The sequence below is a fragment of the Mobula birostris genome, chromosome 15 (genome assembly GCF_030028105.1).
Source record: "Mobula birostris isolate sMobBir1 chromosome 15, sMobBir1.hap1, whole genome shotgun sequence".
Taxonomy (NCBI): Eukaryota; Metazoa; Chordata; class Chondrichthyes; order Myliobatiformes; family Myliobatidae; genus Mobula; species Mobula birostris.
Window position 1 is genome coordinate 5,163,056 of NC_092384.1, and position 24,172 is coordinate 5,187,227.

At 43.4% G+C, this 24,172-nt stretch overlaps 1 protein-coding gene across 8 annotated transcripts in view; it reads right to left on the reverse strand.

Moving 5' to 3' along the window:
- The window catches only part of hydin (HYDIN axonemal central pair apparatus protein), a 981,559-nt gene that overhangs the window by 280,132 nt on the left and 677,255 nt on the right, over nt 1-24,172 (reverse strand). For all 8 annotated transcript variants that reach the window (XM_072279252.1, XM_072279251.1, XM_072279249.1 and 5 more), the window contains one exon: nt 15,428-16,066. In XM_072279252.1, coding sequence (XP_072135353.1) covers nt 15,428-16,066 — 639 coding nt within the window. The remainder of the gene's footprint in view (nt 1-15,427; nt 16,067-24,172) is intronic.

The window sequence follows — 24,172 nt, forward strand, 5'->3', positions numbered from 1 at the left end:
GTATGAGTGGTAAATAAATCTGAATCTGAATCTGATTATACCCCAGCATGTCAAATAAAGCAAAGGAATATTTTGCAATTATCCTCACAAAGAAAAAGAATTCTTTGCACGAAGGGAAGGGGGTTTAGGTAAAGAGCTTAAATAATTGGCAGGATTCAGAAGGGAAAAGACACCCAGTGCACATGGAATAAATCCTGAGCTGCTGCTGCAAGAAATTAAAACGGAAGCAGTGGAGGCTGCCATTAGAGTTTTTCAGATCCACTTGGACGTCAGTACAGTGCCAGGCATACTGTGCAAGTCCTTCAAGAAAAGAAGGGGAATAAACCAGGTAATGGCAGCCAACAGTGGAAGTGAAGGAAACTTTTACAGATACACTCTGGTACAAAGCTACTTTGCATTACTTGGAACGACGCAAATTTCTCAGTGACAGTCAGCTTGGATTTTTTTTTATTTAAGACAAATTGTCATCAACTAACTTGAATGAGTTCTTTATGGAATTGATGGAGACAGATGACATCGATGGTTTCAAAAAACATTCGGTCAAGTATCACAAAATAGACATTGAAACAATGTTATTGGAAGCCAAAGGCACATAATCACCGATCAAGCATGGTGAAACTGGTAGGGAAAATAGTTGCAGCACAGCACGGAAAGAAGATGTAGAAGAGAAATTCCAGCCCAGGCTTAGGAAGAATTGGAGATTATAAGAAGGAGCATAAACACAACCTGTGCATGACAGAAGGCTCAGAGACAGCACAGGTCTAGGAAGGGGATTGAGCAGCATGAAAGCACAGCGGCTGCAATGAGGTTCTTACACAGAGATCAAGAAAATACATACAGTTAAAGCCATAGGACATAAATAGTAGATCAAGGACCACAGCTTGTAGAGGGCATTGAGGGAAGGAAGAGCTGAACACATGTAGGGAAAAAAACAGAGCTTCCCTGGATGTCGAACAGCAAAAAATATAAAAGTGGTGAAAGTGGTAATACTGAACATAAATACAACACCGCACAAAAGGAGCAAAATAGGAGGACTAAGGGACATAAACAGAGAAAGGGATGATGGTTGATCAGCGGAATACTTCAGAAGAGGATCTTGGAGCAAAAGTAGAGAGGCGCAGGATGGTGCATCGAGGAAGGCAGGTGGAAGACAACACTGGCTAAGGCAAAACAACAGGTTCACAAAAATATAATACACCAAAGGCCCATTTTTATTGAGAACAATGCAGGAAGGATGAGGAGTGTCAGATAGCACAGATATGGACAAAGACACAACAACAACAACCCAAGAAACAACATGGTCACAACATGAGCTAACAGTAAAGCTCCCAGATTAGCCCATGGGTACTTTGCAGGTGTGTTTTGGACAACACTTCAGAGAAAGGAGCCTTAAACCTGACACAGAGACAGCAGATAATGGGTTCAGCCATTCAGTGCTAGATCAGCATGGACCTCATAAAACTCCATTAGGTCCTATTCTTGCCTACCCAAATCTCTCAACAGTCAGGAACTCAAGACAACCTCAGACTGAATTCCTTTCCTACAGAATCAATAAAAATCTCTCTTCCTGGTCCACATCAAGTGGGAGGTGCTGATGGTTAGCTTTGCTCCCGAGACAGTGACCTTCAGCGTCTGCATTTTCCTGACTTCCCCAGGACACGGGGACAAACCTCCCTGGTTCCCCTACTCCCAGATCCCAGGGTCATATTTCTGTCTGGTGGATCTGCTGATTTCGCTCATTGATGTCTTCTCCAAACCCATCTTTCCATGAAGTCCAATTTCTCCCTCAACAGTCTTTCCATTAGCCTTAGTAGAGACTCTCCTCCACTAACACCACTCTGGTTTCTTCAAATCGGCTTTCATCAGACCTCAATCCCTTTGACTCTGTAAACAACTTATCACTCTCAGCTTCCTGCTGCCCACTGAACCCTTTAAACCGTCATATCTATCACCCCTATTCTTCCCATGACCTGAATCCCTCCAATCAGGTATAAATATAAAATCAATCTAAAATCACAGATGAAAACAATAATGATGTTCAACATGACTTTGCTTAAACCTGTTCATCCTTCCCAATCTGCCCTCATATTCAATGCAGGAGAAGTCTCTGGTATCTTTTTTCATCTGGTAGCATCCAGAAAATTATTTCGGATAGCTTCTCTTCATGCTTGTAATGCTGCATTTACTGTAACACTTCCGCATTTCACATCTACTTGAATCATCAAGTAACATAACAACACTTTATGTACATGACATCTAGCTCGACTTCACCACAGCTCCCCTTTGTCTCCTCACTGTCTCTAAAATGTCAGAATGTCAACACTGAGTTCCCCCAACTGAATACTAGAATGATTGAAATCTATTCCTCCACCACAGACTCCACCCATCTCCCCAAGATCTGTCAGAAACAGAACGAGACCATTCATGACCTTAGTGTTTCATGTGACCTGGATATTCTTTTAGCTGATGTAAGCATGACATAACTAATGTCACTTACATATTACCAGGTGACTCTGCCTATCTAACTTAATCTGCTGAGCATTCCATTATCTCCCTTCCTTGCTTTAATCTCTATATTTAAATTCAATCAAAACTTTGAAGTTTATGTCCAGACTTGCACCCAGTACTGTTTGTTCTATTAGCCCTGAAACAGGGTTTCAAACCAAAACTTTCAGTTTCTTTGCCCTACAGATGTTGCCAAACCTGCTGAGTTCCTCCAGCAGATCGTTGCTCCAGATTCTTGCATCAGCAGTCCCCAGTAGCCCCAGTTCTACTTGCCCAGATTCCAGTATCAGCAGTCCCCAGTGGCCGCAGGTTGGTTCAAAATCAGCAGCACCCATCTCTTATTTTTTAAGTTCTTGTCCTTGCTTTCAAGAGTCAGGCCTGCACAGGCAGGATTCTCCCAGTCTCCACCCAGCTAGCAGGAATCACCTGCTGTCCATTTCCAACTCATCACCTGCAGCCCATTTAAACCCTGCTCTCATCCGCAGTCCTTCTTCACCCACTGAATCAACCAGTTTCAAAGTTGTTCCTAATCTTCAGTTAACTTGTTGCACGTGAGTTTACCATCTGTTTTTTGACCCATGGCTTAATATTTTGTAGTTGATTCCTAAAGTTATTGTTCACCATTAAACTGTCTTTGCTGCTCTGTGCTTGGATCAACCCTCCTCTACATTTCCTAACGGAATGGGTGAACCATCGATTGACCCAGCAAAGTATGCTCACCTAAGGAAGTCATCCATCCACCTGAGCGCATGATCCAGAAGCAGCAGGAAACAATTGACCATCTGCTTGCTACTCTTTTCCAACTCTCCGCTCTATACAATAACCCTGCAACAGTCAACCTCCTCCCTCTAATCTCTGGATTCCTGTACCCAAATGCTTCAATAGATCCCCAACCCGATGCCACAACTTCCTGTTCCAGTGGATCTTATAGTGTGAGCTCAAACAATCTCTGTATTCTACGGACCAAGCTAAAATTGTCTTTGTATCTCTCTCTTGACTGGGTGAGCACAGATCAAGGCAGCTGCTAACTGGGACAATGAAACCACTATTTGCAATAAATATGAGAAATTCACTGCTGGGATGCAGTGGGTTTTTGACCATCTGGCAAGTGGAAGGTGGACAGTGGATCCAATACGAGGCTCACGTTCGGTACAGGATTACATCATTGAATTCAGGACCCTTGCGGTGAAGTGCAGCTGGATCGCAGAAGCGTGCTGACTTATCGTGGTCTCTCAGAGCACTTGAAGGATGAGTTGTCTATCTTGTCAACCTCAAAACCCCATCACTCCGGCCCTTCAAATAGACAAGAATCTTATGGAACTACCTTCCAGGTCATGAGTCAGAACCCCAGTTCTGTTTCCAGAACAATTTCAGACCGCAGGACCTTCATCATCCATGCCTCCAGAGCTCATGTAGGTAGGGAGAGCTCGCATAACCACACAAAGACTACGAGCATCGGTGGAGAAGCAACTTGTGTGTTTACTGATCACCTATGAAGCAAATGCTGAACACAGCACCTCCAGGAAGAGCGAGGGGCCTTCTATCTGATTAAGTTCCCCCCGGTCTCTAATTACAGCACCACAGCCAACACACTTTCTCTGTCTTCTTCCACTTCCCGATGACTCTGTGCACATAGGAGACTCTCGTGGATGCCGGTGCAGCAGGCAACTTTCTAGACCAGACTCTTTGTGCTCTTGGACCCCCTACCAAGCCTATTTCTCATCCCTTCTGCATTATGGCCATTAACGGACATCCCTGGGGCCTGAGTTGTTCAGAACATGCGCGTGAGCAATGGAGAGTCCAACTAATTTCTCCTTATCAACTCACCCAACAATCCTTTCATCTAGTGTGGCTCATCTAGTGTGGCTCTCCACTCACGACTCTCACTTCACCTGGTTACCTGGTTCACTGCTGAGTTGGGGACCTACTCACCAGACCACTGGCCTGCAACCTCAGTAGATTTCAACCCATAAATCCATGGACAGAGGAAACCCTCACCCTCACCGAACTTCCATAAATACCATGCCTTAGCCATCACCTTCAGTAAAAAGGAAACCAGTACCCTGCTGCCTCATAGATCACACAACTGCGTGATCGATCTCTTCCTAGGCACCATCACTCCCTGAGATTGTCTGATCTCCCTCTCCCCTCCTGAGATCCTAACCATGCATGACTATGTTGCCAAAGTGCCACAGCACAGGTTAATTTGACTATTTCAATCCCCAGCCGGTGCAGGATGGAGATCTCCGTCCCTGTATTATCTACTGTGGACTCAAAATATTCATCATTAAGAATCGCTATCCTCTTCCCTTGATGGACAACTCATTTGAAACACTCCACGGGGAGCAGATCTTGACCAAACTGAATCTACAAAGTGTGTACACCCTGAACTGCACTTGTCAGGGAGATGAGTGGAAGATGGGATTCATAACACCCACTGGCCACTATGAATACTTGGCGATATCTTTTGGACTTTACAACAGTCCAGTCATTATCCATGCTTTCATTTATGAGATCCTCCGAGACATGCTACACAGGTATGTGTTTGTCTACCTCAATGACATTCTCATCTTTTCCAAGGACCACAAGACCACATCTGTCATGTCCATTCAGTCCTTCAGCATCTTCTCAAAAACCAATTGTACTGCAAGTTGGAGAAATGTCATTTGCACACCCCAGCCATTTCCTTCTTGAGTTATGTTCTTTCATGCCAAGTCGTAACCATAGACCCAGAAAAAGTGTGTGCAGTTGTTGAATGGCCCTGATGGTGCTCCCTCAAACAGCTACAGCACTTCATGGGCTTCTCCAACTTCTACTGCCATTTCATCAAGAAAATCACTCGCACCTCCCTGACCAAATCATCTTCTTCACTGATAACCTCGACTGCTGCTGTGAGACAGACCTTTGCGCTTAAAAGACGCTTCACCACTGCTCCCATTCTTCATCATCCGAGCCCCTATGGACCTTTTGTGGTAGAGATGAACGCACCTGACATAGGCACTGGGGTCAGGTCATCCATGCCCAGCAAGGACCAGACAGGAAGACACACTCTTGTCACCTTATCATGCATTTCTGCTCTGCACAGCACCATCATGGAGAAGGAAATGGAGCTTCTTGCCATTAAATGTGGCTTGGAGGAATGGTTACATTGGCTGATAGGAACCCAGAGCCCTTCCTGATCTGGACTGACTACCAGAACATTATATCCGTACAACAAGCCTGCCTACTCAACCTACATGAGGCTCACTGGGCTGCCTTCTCCGAGCAATTCAACTCCACCATCTCATAGAAACATAGAAACAGAAAACCTACAGCCCAATACAGGCCTTTCGGCCCACAATGCTGTGCCAAACATGTACTTACTATAGAATTACCGAGGGTTTCCCATAGCTCTCTATTTTTCTAAGCTCCATATACCTATCCAGGAGTTTCTTAAAAGACCCTATTGTATCTGCCTCCACCACTGTTGCCCGCATCCCATTCCATGCACTCACCACTCTCCGCATTTAAAAAAAAACTTACCCCTGACATTACCTCTGTACCTACTTCCAAGCACCTTAGAACTATGTCCACTCGTGTTAGCTATTTCAGCCCCAGGAAAAAGCTTCTGACTATCCACACGATCAATGCCTCTCATTATCTTATACTCCTCTATCAGGTCATCTCTCAACTTCCGCCGCTCCAAGGAGAAAAGGTCAAGTTCACTCAACCTACTCTCATAAGGCATGCTCCCCAATCCAGGCAACATCCTTGTAAATCTCCTCTGCACCCTTCCTATGGTTTCCACATCCTTCCTGTAGTGAGGCGACCAGAACTGAGCACAGTACTCCAAGTGGGATCTGACCAGGGTCCTATATAGCTGCAACATTACCTATTGGCTCCTAAATTCAGTCCCACGGTTGATGAAAGCCAATGCACCGTATGCCTTCTTAACCGCAGAGTCAACCTGCGCAGCAGCTTTGAGTGTCCTATGGACTCAGACCCCAAGATCCCTCTGATCCTCCACACTGCCAAGAGTCTTACCATTAATACTATATTCTGCCATCACATTTGACCTACCAAAATGAACCACCTCACACTTATCTGGGTTGAACTCCATCTGCCACTTCTCAGTCCAGTTTTGCATCCTATCAATGTCCCGCTGTAACCTCTGACAGCCCTCCACACTATCCACAACACCCCCAACCTTTGTGTCATCAGCAAATTTACTAATCCATCCCTCCACTTCCTCAACCAGGTCATTTATAAAAATCATGAAGAGAAGGGGTCCCAGAGCAGATCCCTGAGGCACACCACTGGTCACTGACCTCAATGCAGAATATGACCTGTCTACTCTGCTTTCTGTGGGCAAGCCAGTTCTGGATCCATAAAGCAATGTCCCCTTGGATCCCATGCCTCCTTACTTTCTCAATAGGCCTTGCATGGGGTACCTTATCAAATGCCTTGCTGAAAACCATATACACTACATCTACTGCTCTTCCTTCATCGATGTGTTTAGTCTCATCCTCAAAAAATTCACTCAGGCTTGTAATGCACAACCTGCCTTTGACAAAGTCATTCTAACTATTCCTAATCATATTATGTCTCTCCCAATGTTCATAAATCCTGCCTCTCAGGATCTTTTCCATCAACTTACCAACCACTGAAGTAAGACTCACTGGTCTATAATTTCCTGGGCTATCTGCACTCCCTTTCTTCAATAAGGGAACAATATTTGCAACCCTCCAATCATCCAGAACCTCTCCCGTCCCTATTGATGATGCAAAGATCATCACCAGAGGCTCAGCAATCTCTTCCCTCGCCTTCCACAGTAGCCTGAGGTACATCTCGTCTGGTCCCGGAGACTTATCCAACTTGATGCTTTCCAAAAGCTCCAGCACATCCTCTTTCTTAATATCTATATGCTCAAGCTGTTACCGACCAGGTCCCAGAACAAAAAGGCAATGCCCTATTACCAAACTGGACCCAGCTGAACTGAAACCAATCCTCAGCCCATCATTCCATCCTTGCATCTTGAGAACCAGATCTGCCAGGACCTGCTCCATGACACACCTGACAAATACATGTACATGCCAGCAGCTGTGGGCCCACTCCTCACCGCTTTCCAGCCATCGGGGTGCATGATGGAGATTGTAGATTTCTGTGCTGCTGAATCTGGTAGCCCACTATGATCACAGATGTGTGCCAGTTTATCGCTGCCTGCACTCACTGTGTGCAGTCCAATTCCTCAACCAGCAGCCTTTTAGGCTCTTGCATACCCTACCCGTCCCTCGATACACATGATCCCATCTCATCATGGGTTTGCCACCTTCCAGTGGAGCCATGGTGCCCATGACAGTGGTGGACCAGTTCTCCAAGGTGGCTCACATCATTAAACTTCTGTCAGCACTGAGAAGGTAGACCCGGTTCTCCAACATGTACTTCGCCTCCACTGTTTCCCTCGGGACATTGTGTCGGATGGGCCCACAATCTCTTGCTTCTGGGGAGCCTTCTGCTCCTTCTTCTACACCTCAATAAGATTCTTCTCTGCCTATCATCCGCTGACCAGCAGTCAGTCAGAAAGAGCTAATCATCAAATGGAGAACTTTCTGCAATGCTTCACCGTCAGGCCTGCACAGGCAGGCACCTCCCAGTCTCCACCCAGCTAACAGGAATCACCTGCCACTGGTTTCCAACTCATCACCTGCAGTTTATTTAAACCAGCTCTCATCCGCAGTCCTTCTTCACACATTGAACCAGCCAGCCTGAACCCGTTGCTCCTAGCTTTCAGTTACTTTAAAGCCTGTGAGTTTAGTTTCTGTTCTCTCTTGTTTTGTGGCCTATTGTGGCTTGCTGTTTTGAAGTTGATTATTAAAGCTATTGCTCACGGTTAAATTTGTCTCTGCTGCTCTGGTTTTGGGCCAAGCCTCCTCCACATTTCCTGACATCAAACTTCATCTTGATCTGTGCGGTCTCCCCCAGACAGCACTGATGCATCAGCACAGCACTAAGCCTGACCTCTCGATCATCTCTGGCTGTAACTGGTAACTAGGCTTTGAGATGCCAAATCTTTGAGCTCAGGAATTGCTCTTTAATGCTTCTCTTTTCTGTTCTTTAAGATGCTCCCAAAAAAAACTTTCTTTTGGCCATCTATTCTGACACCTTCTTAGACAGTTCAATGCAAAACTTTGATAAAATTTGTATTGGACTGCACATTAGCTATTAAAGATCATGCATGAATACAAACTGTTGTAAGTATGATAATGACTACAAAAAGATCCAGAATTTTACTGACAAGAATCTAGTATAAATAAATATTAAATAAAGAGATATGAGTTAAAGGACTTTTAAGATAAAAGACTTATGAATAATAGATATAGATAAAACAGAATTAACAGTGAACTAATAGTAAGTATTGTGCAACTCCTGTACATAATATAGATCAATGAAATGTGAATCAGCTACTAAAATTCTAGACTTAGGCACAGCAGGCAGACTCATCCACAATTATCTCAAGAAAAAAAGGTGGTCAGTAGGAATCGGGGAACAGGTATCATTGTCTACACACCTTCCTTGCCTTGCACCTACCATCCCCACATCCACATACCGACTGCTATCGTCCCAATCTTCACCTCCCTCAGCCCCCACCTTCTACCAACTCCCCAGTCATTATGGACTCACCTTCACTCCTGAGCAAGTGAGAAGGGCTCTGGCGAAACTCAGACACTGCAAAGCATTGGTGTGAATCCCAGGGTCCTAGAGGGGTGTTGAACAGCTGTGTGGAGTTCTCTAGCACATCTTCAATCTGAGCTTCAGCGTGGAAAGGACCTCGACTGTGAGGAAAACAGCGTGTGTGGTCCCAGTACCCAAGAAAGGCTGACCGAAAGTCTTTAAATACTACTGTCCAGTGGCCCTAACCTTGCACATCATGAAGACCCTAGAGAGGCTGGGCCTGGCTCACCTCTGGTCAGTGGTCAGAATGGACCTTGAGCCCCTGCAGTTTGTCTACCAGGGGCACATTGGAGCCAACAATGCTGTCATCTACCTGCTGAACACAGCCTACTCCCATTTGGATAAGCAGGGCAGCACTGTGAGGATCATGTTTTTTGAACGTTCTTGTGCCTTCAATACCATACGGACCTCACTGCTGAGGGAAAAGCCCCGCTCAGTGCAGTTTGGCACTTCCATTGTATCCTGGACGATGGACTGCCTGGCCAGCAGACCACAGTTTGTGTGGCTTCAGAGCTTTGGGTCAGACGTGGTTATAGGCAGCACTGGGGTCCCCACAGGGGACTGTATCAGCTCCCTTCCTGTTTACTTCAGATACAACGTTGAGTCATGATGTCATCTGCAGAAATTCTCTGATGACTCAGCAATAGTTGGATGTAGAAAGGGAGGACAGGAGGATGAATGCAGGGCCTGGTGTGGCTGGTTGTGCGGTGGCTGGTGGTTGTGGAAAGAGAGAGTCGAGTTGTGACTGGAAAATGGCAGAGAGAGAGAACATCAAGGAAAGAGCCAAGCTGTTGAAGGAAGTTTTTGACGGAAGTGGAAATGAACTAGAGATGGAGGTCGGTGGGAAAGAGGATCAGAATGGAAAGAGTAAGAAAAGAAAGCAGAGCTACGGGATGTCAAACTCTGAGCAGTCAGCGGATGATCAAAGCAGGACAGCAAAACAATGGAAAGAAGATGAGATTAAAGCAACTATAAAACTAAGTGAAGACGGGGTGTCATTTGGTGAGTGGAACCCAATTCATTTGACGAAGATGCTCAACAAAATTATAGGCGAGATTAAAGGAGCAAAGATTTTACAAAATGGATCGCTATTAGTGATTTGTCGGGATAGTGCTCAGCAAGGCAAAGTGATGAGATTAAGTAAAATAGATGGCAAAGAAGTACAATGCTCAATACCCAACAATAGAAAGTGGACTAGAGGAGTTATTTCGGGGATACCAATAGAAGTTACTATGGATGAGATTAAACAGAACATAAAAGGAGCAAAAATTATTGAGGCCAAACGTTTGAAAGTGACGAGAAACGGGGAAAAAGTGTGATAGTTTATCGGTAATGATTAACTTTGATGAAGAGAGATTGCAACTAACGTTTACTTAGGGTATATGTGTTATGCAGTTAGAATATATATACCACCGCCTTTAAGATGCTATAAATGTCAGAAATTCGGGCATATTGCGGAGGTCTGCAGAGGAAAACAAAGATGTGGGAGATGCGCTGGAGAACATGAATATGGGAAATGTGAAGCGGGCGCTGGGCTGAAATGCTGCAATTGTGGCGAGGAACACAGCGCAGCTTATCGAGGGTGCACTTATAGCAAGAAGGCGGCTGAGATACAACATGTTAAAGTAACTCAAGGAATCAGTTATGCAGAGGCAGCGAAAGAATTTGATGGAAAAAAAGCTGTCAAGGAAATGAATACGGGGAATAATAAACTGGTGAATTGTGAGGGCTGTAATATGAAAAATATGGATACACTTAATGAGTAGAAAGGAGTCTGTGCTTTTTATGGTGGATGCAATTAATTGTTCAGCGCAAACAAGCAGAAGAACTGAGAAAATTAAAATTATCGTCAAGTCTGCAGAAAAGTATCTTGGTATTAAAGGAATTAGGTGGGAAGAAGTCAAATAAACGCTGAATGGAGGATCCAACAGTTCACAGGCAGGGGAGATGGAATCTTAATGGCAGTATATTTATCACAAATGGTCAAGAATTTAAGAAGTGTTTCAGAATTTAAGGAAAGTCCTCAGATTTTATGGTTGAAGCCCAGGGTAATTGTGCAGAACTCTAACAACAAAGACGTACCCGACAAGTACAATGGTGAGCTGGAAAGAGATTGGAAAATGGAGGAAATTATTACAAGGATAAAAAAGGAAAAGGAATTTGTTGCAAAGTGAATTATCTACATTCAGGTTATAAAATGAAAACATGGAAGCAAATGAAGAAGAACTCCAAGGTCTCAGTAAACAACTGCAGGCTACGATCCAAGAAAAGGAAAACCTGAAAAAGCAGATAGACTTGGAAAAACAGCAATTTTAAAAGTATAATGTGCGATAATTACTATTCTTTAACAAGACGATTTTAGTCTCACAAGTGATGTAGATGAAATCAATGTAACTGAGGTAATGCAACTACATGAAAACATCTGACATAATTAGGGAAGACTAGCAGTTTGCGGCATTATCTAATGAGAGCATTAAGCATTCACGAGGAATTGCAACTACAGAGTGATGCTAATAGAGAACTGCAGGCTGAACTAGATTGTCTAAAGTAGAGAACTCCAGGACATATTTCGTTGGAACACCACAAGTCTAGCAGGTGGCGGCAATGCACTGAAAAACTGGTTGCCAACCGCCATAAAACAAAAAAGAAGAAGAAGAACACAGGGCCTGGTGGAGGACTTTGTCAAATGGTGCAAGCTGAATCATCTGCTGCTCAACGTCAGTAAGACAAAGGGGATGGTGATGGACTTTAGGAAGACTAAGCCTGCAATATTGATGGTGAGTACATGGATGTGGTGAGGACCTACAGGTACCTGGGTGTGCACCTAGATGACAGACTTGAGTGAAAACCAACACTGAGGCTCTGCACAAGAAAGTCCAGAGTCACCTCTACTTCCTGAGGAGACTGAGGTCCTTTGGGGTATGCAGGCCTCTCTTTCACATGTTCTACCAGTCTGGTGGCAACAGTACAATCTTCTACATGGTGGAGTGCTGGGGCAATGGTATCAACACAGGTGATGCCAACAAGCTCAATACACTGATTAGAAAGGCTGGCTCTGTTACGTAAGTCAAACTGGATAAACTGGGGGCTGTGGAAGACAAAAAAACCCTACAGAAAATCCTGGCAAATCTGGACAATGATGCCACCTTGGCTGAACAGAGGAGCACTTTCAGTAGTAAACCAAGACAAAGAGAGCTATGTGAGGTCATTGTTAACCTCAGCTACTAGGCTTTATAATGAGTCAGCCTATAGCTGGCGAAGTGATAACTCCCTCCCTTTAGACTGTTATTAACCTCTGTTTACCAGAGTTCTGTTTAAGCTCTGTGTAGCTCTGTTTACCACACCCTGCTATTGTGGACACCCTGTGCAAAGCTGTGTAACACTACCATCACTTTCTGGACAGTGTGAATGTGCACCCATTACTGTATAATATTACAGTACTTCTGGTATTTTTACCACAGTTTAGCAATACTACTTTCACTAAAATGGACTGTCCTTCCTTGTAAAACTTGTGTGTACTGTAATTTGTTTGATTTGTTTTTTTATGAATGTTGTGTATCTGATGGTATATGCCTGTGATGCTGCTGCAAGTCTATTTTCATTGCACCTGTGCATACATGTACTTGTGTACACGATGACAAACTCAACTTTGACTTAAAGACAACTGAAAATTATAGCATGGTGGCCTTGTTGGATAAATAATTTGCATTATTATTTACAAGAGAGGATCAGAATAGATGCAGAACAAGGTTTTAAATACTTCATGGTGTAGTAACAGCATTCCAGAGACCTGGGTTCAATCCTGACCCCCAGTACTGTCTGTGTGGAGTCTGCACGTTCTCTTTGATGCCCCATAGAGTTCGTCCTGGTGCTCTGGTTTTCACCCACACCTTCATGAAGTGTGGATTGATGGGCCTATTGGTTGATGTAAATTGCCTCTATGTGAGTGGTAGAATATTGGGAGAGTTGATGGGAACATGGGGAGAATAAAACAGGCTTAATGTAGGATTAGTTTAAATAGATGATGGTTGGTGTGGACACTGGGCTGTTTCCTTGGTGTGTCTCCTGATGACTCTCTGGAAAATTGATGCAAGCAAAGTAGAAATAATGAAGAAAATAATGGCCCTAATCAGTGACAAACCGCTTGAACCAAGTTCTGGAGAGCTATGCCAAGATTATGAAAACAGTGCTGTCAAAATGCAGTTTCACAGAACTGAATCACTGAACAGTTATGGCACAGGAAACTACTGACATTCCTTGTACAACTATCCCATTAACCCATTCCCTATTTCTCTCCTCACTGGTATATAAATTATTCCACCTGGAGTGCTTATGAAGGTCTAAGCTGTAAGCTATATAATGGAGTAGGGAACTGTACTGCAAGGGATGGCAGAAAACCAGCAATACAGATAATAAGCTCCAGATCCTAACAATTCTCAAAAAGGGAGTCCATTTACCTCTTTATATTTTGGCCTTAAATTTCTCAGATAGTATCCAGTGAACTTCTATTTTGTTTGCATCAATTTTCCACAGTCATCAGGAGACACACCAAGGAAGCAGGCCCTTCAGCCCAGTGTCCACACCAACCATCATCTGTTTAAACTAATCCTACATTAGTCCTGTTTTATTCTCCCCATGTTCCCATCAACTCTCCCCACATTCTACCACTCACGTACAGGCAATTTATAGCAACCAGTGAATATAAGTTTGCTCTATTTGTACCAGTCATGATTTTATAACCTACCAACAAATTTCATAATTGTTATTCTAACAAAACCCCAGATTCCCCCAGTCTAACCTGGGAACTGAAATCCTTCCTCATTGGAATCATTCTGGTAAGTTTTCCCCAGATCCTCTCTGGACACTTCAACCCTTTCCAGGTGCAACAACTAGAAATGGAAGTCATTGTACAAAAGGATTTTCATCACAACTTCTCTGCTTTTTTTGTGTGCCCTTCACCACTTTCAAGGACATAAATGCATGCACACACAGAGGTTGCCTTCTTCCTGTGCACCAGTAATGTGCTGATCATGACTACCTGAAGGAGTTGGTGTTAGATAATAAGCTTCGTTATCTTACCAAAAAAAGAGTAGAAAAACAAAGGACAGCAAGAGTTGTTGAACCCAGCAAAATGTCAATGAAACATTGACAAAGGAAAAGCAAATATAATCTAAGAAAAAGCAAGCAAAAGGAAGGAAATTGCAAGAGCTTCAACACAATGTGGAAAAAAAGGTTAATACAAGACATCTAAAGCTACACTTTCTCAATTTCCTCTTTTGGCCTCTGTACTGAACATCTTTTTACTTCAGGTAATATCAACATTGACCTCAACTCACTCTGTTGACCCAATCTCTCTTCAGGTTCACGTGATGTATGAAAGCAAGAGCAGAGGAAGTGGGACATCCTCATACAGTGTAGCATGCAAGCTGCAGCAAACAATTATGAACTGGCAAGTGAACAGCAAGGGACTGAAGACATGGGGACAACCAATAGAACTGAATGGACAAGAAACATCAATTCACATCAAGTCCCTTTAAGAATTTTGTATATTCCCTGAGATCACATCTTTTTCATCCAAATTCAAGACAGTTTAACTTGATCTCATTAAAATTTCCTCATATGACAAACCTGGGGAAGTGCACACAATATTGCAGAGGTTGTCCCTCGAACAGGACATTTCTGATCTAATATTTACATCCTCTTGCAGTAAAGGCCAACAAGCCATTCTAACCACTTGTTGTATCTGTATTGTAACTCCCAGAACCCCCCAGAGCCATCTGAACACAAATACCTTCCACTCTGTGCCTTTCTGTTTTCACTTATTTCATTTTCCTACATTATATCCCATCCTTGCCCATTTTCTCCAAACATCCCTAAGTGTTACAGAGATAGGGCAAGAAAGTGAAGCAAGTACCAAAATATTGAATGAAGGAGCAGACTACATCAATGTATGACCTATTACAGTTCCTATTTCATATTAAAATAACAACTTTTTTTTGTAATCTTCCTTGACCATTCATTATCCAGAAGCATTTTTTTGCATGCCTAACTTCCAGCAGAAAAGGCATGGGTTGGCAGCAGGCAAAAGATTTGGAGAAGTGGTTAGCATGAAGCTTTGCCTTGAGCCTTACACATCTGGTTCAAAACCAGTTTCAGGAACCCCAAGTTAAAGTACCATATTATGCATTAGGAGCACTGCTTGTAACAATACCTCTTCTACTGATGGTATTTTGCCACTGTCTAGGATTGTTTTCCCAATATTTTCCTCTGGATCATTCACAGACACCCTGACCTGAGGCACTCCAATACTTTCTTCCTTCTCTGTACTTTCCACAGTTTCTCCATCAGACTGTGGAGAACTGATAGTTTTCTCCTCTCTGAGCTTTTCCAGTCGTTCTTTCTCAGCCTTCTCCTTCCCTAGTCGATCTTTCTCTGCTCTTTCCCTCTCAGCCCTCTCTTTCTCCAGCTTCTCGTGTCGATCTTTCTTTCCCTTTTTGCTGGAGGGGACAGGCTGCTCCTCTCCTGCACTCTGGCCGTCCTCAGATGGTGGGAGAACAACGGTTCCGTGCACTCTGTCCCAGAATTCCAAAATTTGGGAGATTTTCTTCTGATTACACTCATACTTCTGAAATCTCAGGAAAAGCTGTTTGTCTGGGCTTGAAGGCACTTCATCTTCATGGAATAAATTGGACTTCTCCCCGAATGCTTGACTTGTTTTAATATCCTTGGTCTTTTTCTTTTTGGTTCCTTCTTCTGTTTCCCCATGATCTGTTTGGATAGATTCATGATGGTCTGTATTGGCAGCTTTGGTTTCAGGGACCTCTGTCTTCACAGCTGAAATATTTGTGTTCTGCAGATAAAAGCAAAAGCAATGTGACATTAGTATTTGCCTCAACTCCACCGTGGTGCATCAAAAGGTAGACTGGTTTTGTTCTTTGAATCTTAGGATCACAGAGTATGCAGCATGAATATAGGCTCTTCGGCCAACCAGTTAATGCTGACCACTGCGCCTGCCTAGCTCGTCCCAATTTCCTGCATTTGGCCCAATTGCCTCTAAACTCTGCCCCTCCGTGAAGCTGTGCATATGCTTCTAAAATGACACCTGCCTCAACCACTTCTGGCAGCTCATTCCATATACTCATTATCCTCTGTCAGATCACAGCTAAATCTTTCTCACCCTAAATCTATGGCTACTAGCGGGATCCCGCCACCAAGCATACCTTCCGCTTCCCCCACCCCACACTTCCTGCTTTCCGCAGGGATTGGTTCCTACGTGACTTCTTTGTCTGTTCACCCCTTCACACTGACCTTCGTCCTGGCATTTATCCTTGCAAGTGGAAAAAGTGCCACACCTGTTCTTACACTTCCTCCCTCACTACCACTTAGGGCCCCAAACAGTCCTTCCACGTGAAGCGACACTTCACCTGTGAGTCTGTTGGGATCATCTACTGTATCTGCTGCTCCCAGTGTGGCCTCCTGTATATCAATGAGACCCAACATAAATTGGGAGAGCGCTTCGCCGATCACTTACATTCCGTCTGCCAGAAAAAGTGGGATCTCCAGTGTCCACCCATTTTAATTCCACTTCCCATTCCCATTCTGTTACGTCAGTCCATGGCCTCCTCCACTGTTGTGATGAGGCCACACTCAGGTTGGAGGAGCAACATCTTATATTCCATTTGGGTAGCCTCCAACTTGATGGCATGAACATCGAGTTCTCAAACTTCTGGTAATACCCCTCCCCGCCTTTACCATTTACCTCTCTCACATTACCCCATTCGGGCTGACCGGAAGTGCACTGACAGCGGTAAGCGTAAAGGAGTTGGGTGCTTACTGTTCTGGTTAACAACGGATGGTGCAATCCGAGTCATATTACGATCGAGGAACGAGTTTGTAGACCGGATATTGAACTTTTTGCTGTTGGACTTCAGCCATATTCCACCGAGATACAACACTGGCGGCACGGGAGGTCGTTCCTGCCTGTGGCCATCGAACTTTGCAGCTCCTCCCGTGGAGGGTCAGACACCCTGAGCCAATTGGCTGGTCCTGGACTTATTTCCATCTGGCATAGTTTCCATTTTGTTGTTTGATTGTTTGTGGTTTTTGTACTGCTATACTTATGCTCTATTCTTGTTTGGTGCGGCTGTAATGAAACCCGATTTCCCTCAGGATCAATAAAGTATATCTATCTATCTATCTATTTATCTATCTCCATATCTGCCCATCACCACTCTCTGATTCCCCTCCTCCTTTTCTTTCTTCCATGGCATTCTGATGAAGAGTCTTGGCCCGAAACGTCAACTGTACTCTTTTTCATAGATGCTGCCTGACCTGCTGAGTTCCTCCAGCATCTTGTGTGTGTTTCTTGAATTTCCAACAATTGCAGACTTTCTCTTGTCTAGATTCAGTTCTTCTGCTATTTCTACCAAAGTGCATGACCATCCATTTCCTGACACTATATTCCATCTTCCACTCCGGTGCCCATTCTTCTAATCTGTTTAAGTCCTCCAATCGCCTCTCCACCTCCTCAAAATTCCTGCACCTCCACCTATATTCATATCATTCGCATACTTAGCTACAAAGCCATCAATTCCAACATCCAAATTATTGACATGCAACGTAAAAAGAAGAATCCAAACACAGCCCCCCCCCCCCCATGGAACACCACTAGGCACCGGCAGCCAACCAGAAAAGGCTCCCTTTATTCTCACTCTTTGCCTCCTGCAAATCAGCCAGTGCTCTATCCATGCTAGAATCTTTTCTTTAATACTAAGGGCTCTAAACTTATTAAGCAGCCTCATGTGTGGCACCTTGTCAAAGGCCTTCTGAAAATCCAAATACACAACATCAACCAATTCTCATTTGTCTATCCTGTTTGTTATTTTTTCAAAGAATTCCAACAGATTAGCCAGACAAAATTCTCCCTTGAGGAAACCATGCTGACTTCGGCCTGCTTTATTATGTGCCTCCAAATACCTTGAAACCACATCCTTAACAATCGACTCCGACAGCTTCCCAACCACTGTAGTCAAATTAACTGACCTATAATTTCCTTTCTTCTGCCTCTCTCCCTTGAAGAGTGAAGTGACATTTATAATTTTCTATTCCTCTAGAACCATGTCAGAATCAATTGATTCTTGAAAGATCATTACTAGTGACTACACAATCTCTTCAGCCACCTCTTTCAAAACACTGGGGTATATACCATCTGGTCCAGGTGATTTATCAGACCTTTCAGTTTCTCGAGAATCTTCTCTCTAGTAATGGTATCTTCACAGATTTCATGACCCCTGACACTCGGTCATGAAATCTGTGAAGATATCATTACTAGAGAGAAGATTCTTGAGAAACTGAAAGGTCTGATAAATCACCTGATAAAAACTCCAGCATACTGCTAGTGTCTTCTACAGTGAAGACCGAAAATTTATTCAGTTTGTCCACCATTTCCTCGTCCCCCATTACTGCCTCTCCAGTATCATTTTCCAGTGGTCCGATATCTACTATCCCCTCTCTTTTACACTTTATATATCTGACGCAACTTTTAGTATCCTCTTTAACATTACTGGTTAGCTTTACCTTTTTAATGATGTGCTAACGAGTGCAAGAATAGCTGATCAGGCATATTAATGCGTGGCTACAAGACTGGTGTAGGGAGCAGAGCTTTGGGTACCTGGATCATTAGGGCCTCTTCTGGGGGAGGTACGGCCTGTACAAAAAGGACAGGCTACACCTGAACCCAAAGGGGTCCTGTATCCTAACAGGCAGGTTTAATGGAGCTGTTAAGGAGGGTTTAAACTAATTTGGCAGAGGGTGGGAACCGGGGTGACAGAGCTGAGGAAGGGGAAAACAGAAATAAATCAAAGATAGCAACAGAGATGATAGAAAGGACAGGCAGGAGATGATGCATCATCACAGCCAATGGGATGATTTACAGGGCAATAGAGGCGTGATGCAGTTAAAACAGAAAGCAACAAATACTGGAATGAAAGTGTTATATTTGAATGCCACACAGTACAAAAAATAAAATGGATGATCTTGAAAATCAGCTACAAATTGGCAAAGTATGATGCTGTAGCCATCTCTGAAAGCTTGGCTAAAGGATGGCTGGCATGGGGACTGAACATCCAAGGATATACGGTGTATCAGAAAGATAGGTTAGTAGGAAGAGGGGTTGGTGTGGCCCTGTGTATAAGAAATAATATTGAATCATTAGAAAGGGATGACATAGGATCGGAAGGTGTAGGGTCTCTATGGGTTGAGTTAAGTAATGGCCAGGGTAAAAGGACCCTAATGGTAGTTGTATACAGGCCTCCAAACAGCAACGGGATGTGGATTACAAATTACAGCAGGAGATAGAAAAGGTGTGTCAGAAGGGCAATGTCATGATAATCGTTGGGGATTTTAACATGAACGTGGATTGGGAAAAGCAGGCCAGTACTGGACCTCAAGAGAAAGAATTTGCAGAATGTCTAAGGGATAGCTTCTCAGAACATTTGTTGCTGAGCCCACTAGGGGATCGGCTTGCTGGATTGGGTGTTGTGCAATGATCTGGAGATGATAAGAGAGCTTAAAGTTAGGGAACTCTTACGGAACAGAGATCACAATATGATCAAGTTCACTTTGAAATTTGAGAAGGAGAAACTAAATTCCAATATGTCGGTATTTCAGTGGAATAAAGGAAATTACAATGGCATGAGAGGAGAACTGGCCAAACTTGACTGGAAAGGACATTTGCAGGAAGGACAGCAGAGCAGCAATGGCTGGAGTTTCTGTGAAAAATGAGGGAAGTGCAAGACAGATATATTCCAAATAATAAATTTTCAAGTGGAAAAAGGACACTACTGTGGCTGACAAGTGAAGTCAGAGCCAAAATAAAAGCAAAAGAAAGGGCATACAAGGAATCCAAAGCCAGTGGGAAGGTAGAGGATTGGGAAGCTTTTAAAAACTTGAGGAATGAAACAAAGACGGTTATTAGGAAGGAAAAGATGAATTATGAAAGGAAGCTGGCGACTAATATCAAAGAAGATACTAAAAGCTTTTTTAAGTATATAAAGGGTAAAAGAGAGTTGAGGGTAGATAGAGGACCAATAGAAAATGACGCTGGAGATATCGTAATCAGAGATGAGAGATGCCAGAGGAACTGAATCTGTACTTTACATGAGTCTTCACAGACATCTGCAGTATACTGGATATTTAAGAGTGTCAGGGAAATTGAGTATATGCAGTGAAAATTACAACTGAGAAGGTGCTCAGGAAGTTTAGTTTTCTGAGGAATCTCCTGGAACTGATTAGATGCACCCTCGGGTTCTGAAAAAAGTAGTTGAAGAGATTGCAGAGGCATTAACAATGATCTTTCAAGAATCGATATATTCTGGCATTGTACCGGATGACTGGAAAATTGCAATTGTTACTGCGCTATTTAAGAAGGGTGGGAGGCAACTATAGACCTGTTAGCCTGACATCAATGGTTGGGAAGTTTTTGAAATTGATTGTTAGAGATGAGATTACAGAGTACCTGGAGGCACATGACAAGACAGGCCAAAGCCAGCATGGTTTCCTAAAAGAAAAATCCTGCCTGACAAGCAGGGTAGATAAAGGAGATGTAGTAGATGTGGTGTACTTGGATTTTCAGAAGGCCTTTGACAAGGTGCCGCACTTGAGGCTGCATAGCAAGATAAGAGCCCATGGAATTACAGGGAAGTTACTAGCATGGGTGGAGCATTGGCTGATCGGCAGAAAACAGAGAGTGGGAATAAAGGGAACCTATTCTGGCTGGCTGCTGGTTACCAGTGGAGTTCCACAGGGGTCGTTGTTGGGACTGCTGCATTTTATGATGCATGTCAATGATTTGGACTACGGGATTAATGGATTTGTGGTTAAATTTGCAATGATACAAAGATAGGTGGAGGAATGGGTAGTGTTGAGGAAACAGAGAGCCTGCAGAGAGACTTAGATAGTTTAGGGGAATGGGCAAAGAAGTAGCAGGCGAAATACAACATTGGAAAGTGTATGGTCATGCACTTTGGTGGAAGAAATAAACTAGCAGACTATTATTTAGATGGGGAGAGAATTCAAAATGCAGAGATGCAAAGGGACTAAAGGTTAACCTCCAGGTTGAGTCGGTGGTGAAAAAGGCGAATGCAATGTTGGCATTCATTTCTAGAGGTATAGAATATAACAGCAGGGATGTGATGTTGAGGCTCTTTATGGCACTTGTGAGACCACACTTGGAGTATTGTATGCAGTTTTGGTCTCCTTATTTTAGAAAGGATATATTGACATCGGAGAGGGTTCAGAGAAGATTCACGAGAATGATTCCAGGAATGAAAGGGTTACCATATGAGGAACGTCTGGCAGCTCTTGGGCTGTATTCACATCACATACTGGTGATAATAATCCTGATTTTGAGTTCAGGAGAATGGGGAGTGGGGGGAGGTATCTCAGAAACATTCTGACTATTAAAAGGCCTAAACAGGTTAGATATAGCAAAGTTATTTCCCATGGTAGGGGAGTCTAGGACAAGAGGGCATGACTTCAGGATTGAAGGATGTCTATTTAGAACAGAGATGTGGAGAAATCACTTTAGTCAGTGGACGGTAAATCTGTGGAATTTGTTGCCGCGAGCGGCTGTGGAGGTAAAGTCATTGGGTGCATTTAAGGCAGAGATAGATTCTTGATTAGTTAGGGCATCAAAGGGTATGGGAAGAAGGCAGAGGAGTGGGGATGACTGGAAGAATTGGATCAGCCCATGATTGAATGACAGAGCAAATTCAATGGGCTGAATGGCCTACTTCTGCTCCTATATCTTATGGTCTTATGGAAATTCTCATTTGGTTGTTAAAAGCTTCCCAATATTCTAAATTACCAATAATCTTTCCTCTTTTATATGCCTTCTCTTTGCCTTTTATGTTGGCTTTGACTTCTGTCATCCACAATAATGTCATCCTGCATTCAGAATACTTCTTACACTTTGGGATATATATATATATATATATATATATATCTAGCACCTTCTTAATTGCCCCCAGAAATTCCAGCCAGTGCTAATCTGCCATCATCCCTGCTAGTGTTCCTTTCCAATCAATTTTGGCTAGCTCCTCTCTCATGCCTCTAATTCCCTTTACTCCACGCTAATACTGATATGTCTGACTAGTTTCTCCTCAAATTGCAGGGTGAATTCTATCATATTATGATCACTGACCCCTAAGGATTCCTTTACCTTAAGTTCTCTAGTCAATTCTGGTTCATTGCACAACCAATCCAGGATAGCTGATCCTTCATTGGGCTCAACCATGTGCTGTCTACAAAGCCATGTCATGGGCATTCCAAAAAGAATCCTCCTCTTGGGATCCAGAACCAACCTGATTTTCTCAACCTACCTGCATATTGAAAACCCCAAGACTTTCAAAACATTGCCCTTCTTTACATTCCATTGTCATTTGTAGACCACATTTTTACTGCTGTTTGGTCTGTGTATAACTCATCAGTGTCTCTTTACCTTTACAGTTCCTTAGGTCTACCACAACAATTCAACACTTCCATTCCTATGTTACCTCTTTCTCACGATTTGATTTCATTTTTCACTAACAGAGCCACACCACCCCCTCTGCCTTCCTGCCCATCCTTTTGACACAATGTGTATCCTTGGACATTAAGCTCTCAGCTATAATTTTCTTTCAGCATGATTCAGTGATGCTTACAACATCATACATCACAATCTGCAAATGTGCTACAAGTTCATCTGCCTTATTCCGTATACTGTGTGAATTCAAGGACACCTGCAGTCCTGCATTCACCCTTTTTGGTTTTGTCCATCATTGTAACTCATCCTATTGACTGCAATTTTACCCTAACATCAGCCTCTCCTTGCTAGCAGTCTTACACACTGCCTCTGTTTGTAAACCAGCCACCTCATTCTCAGCCCTATCACTCTGCTTCCCATCACCCTGTCAAACTAGTTTAAACCTTCCTGACCAGCTCTATCAAACTTGCCCACAAGGATACTGGTCCCCCTTGAGTTCAGGTTGTTGGCCAGAAAGAACTACAATCTAGAAATCAGGGAATTCAAATGAATCAAGGATAGTGGAAGTAAACAAACCAGTTGTCTTTGTTCTTGAAGGAGATGGAGGCTGCCATTTTGTGAAGCTGCTCTGCAACGTCCATCTTATGATCTGTTTGAGAACTGAATTTTGTTCTGAGGTAATCCAATTAGAACAATTGAATGTGGACACAAGGAGTTTCTGCTAAACCTGAGATCATTCTCAGACAAGCTATGTATTGTGCACAATGGCAGGTTTGCAGAAGTAATCTTGTTATCTCAGCCCAGTGTCTGTGTGACCTGGTTCGACTAGTTTGAGTGAAAGTCACCTGAGGCATGAAGTTGTGTGGTCCTTGGATCAGAGCCAATAAGCACATCAGTCACATGACCCAGAGCCAATAACATTGAAATGCAACGTTTGAACTGGTATGGAATGAATATAAAAGCAGACACTTCAACTGCAAACGTAGCGATAACTCTCCAAACACCAGAGACTCGCCATCACATTTGTGGAGGACTCCACGGATACGTGGAGATTCGAAACAGGACTACAATGAATACCTGGCCAGTAGAGACTCCTTTTACTGGTATTACCTTTACTAATCTTTGACTGTTCATGGAGGGTCAGGAAAACTTAGTAGGTGTGTACACAGGGATTCGGATTTGCAAATTCACATATTCTTCCATTAAGATAATAAAAGTACTTGTCGGTAATCACAAATTTTCTCTCTGCCTAACTGATCATTATTACTAAGGGTGGTAACAAGATTGTAACAACCTTGTAACAAGGTGCAAACCCAGATTAACAGGCATGTCTGGCTGTGCTACACACGTGCCACTGAGGAGGGAAGTAGCACCTTTGAAGTGCAATATTCAACCATAAAGTACTGGAAAAATTGCATGAATATGATGGTAAAT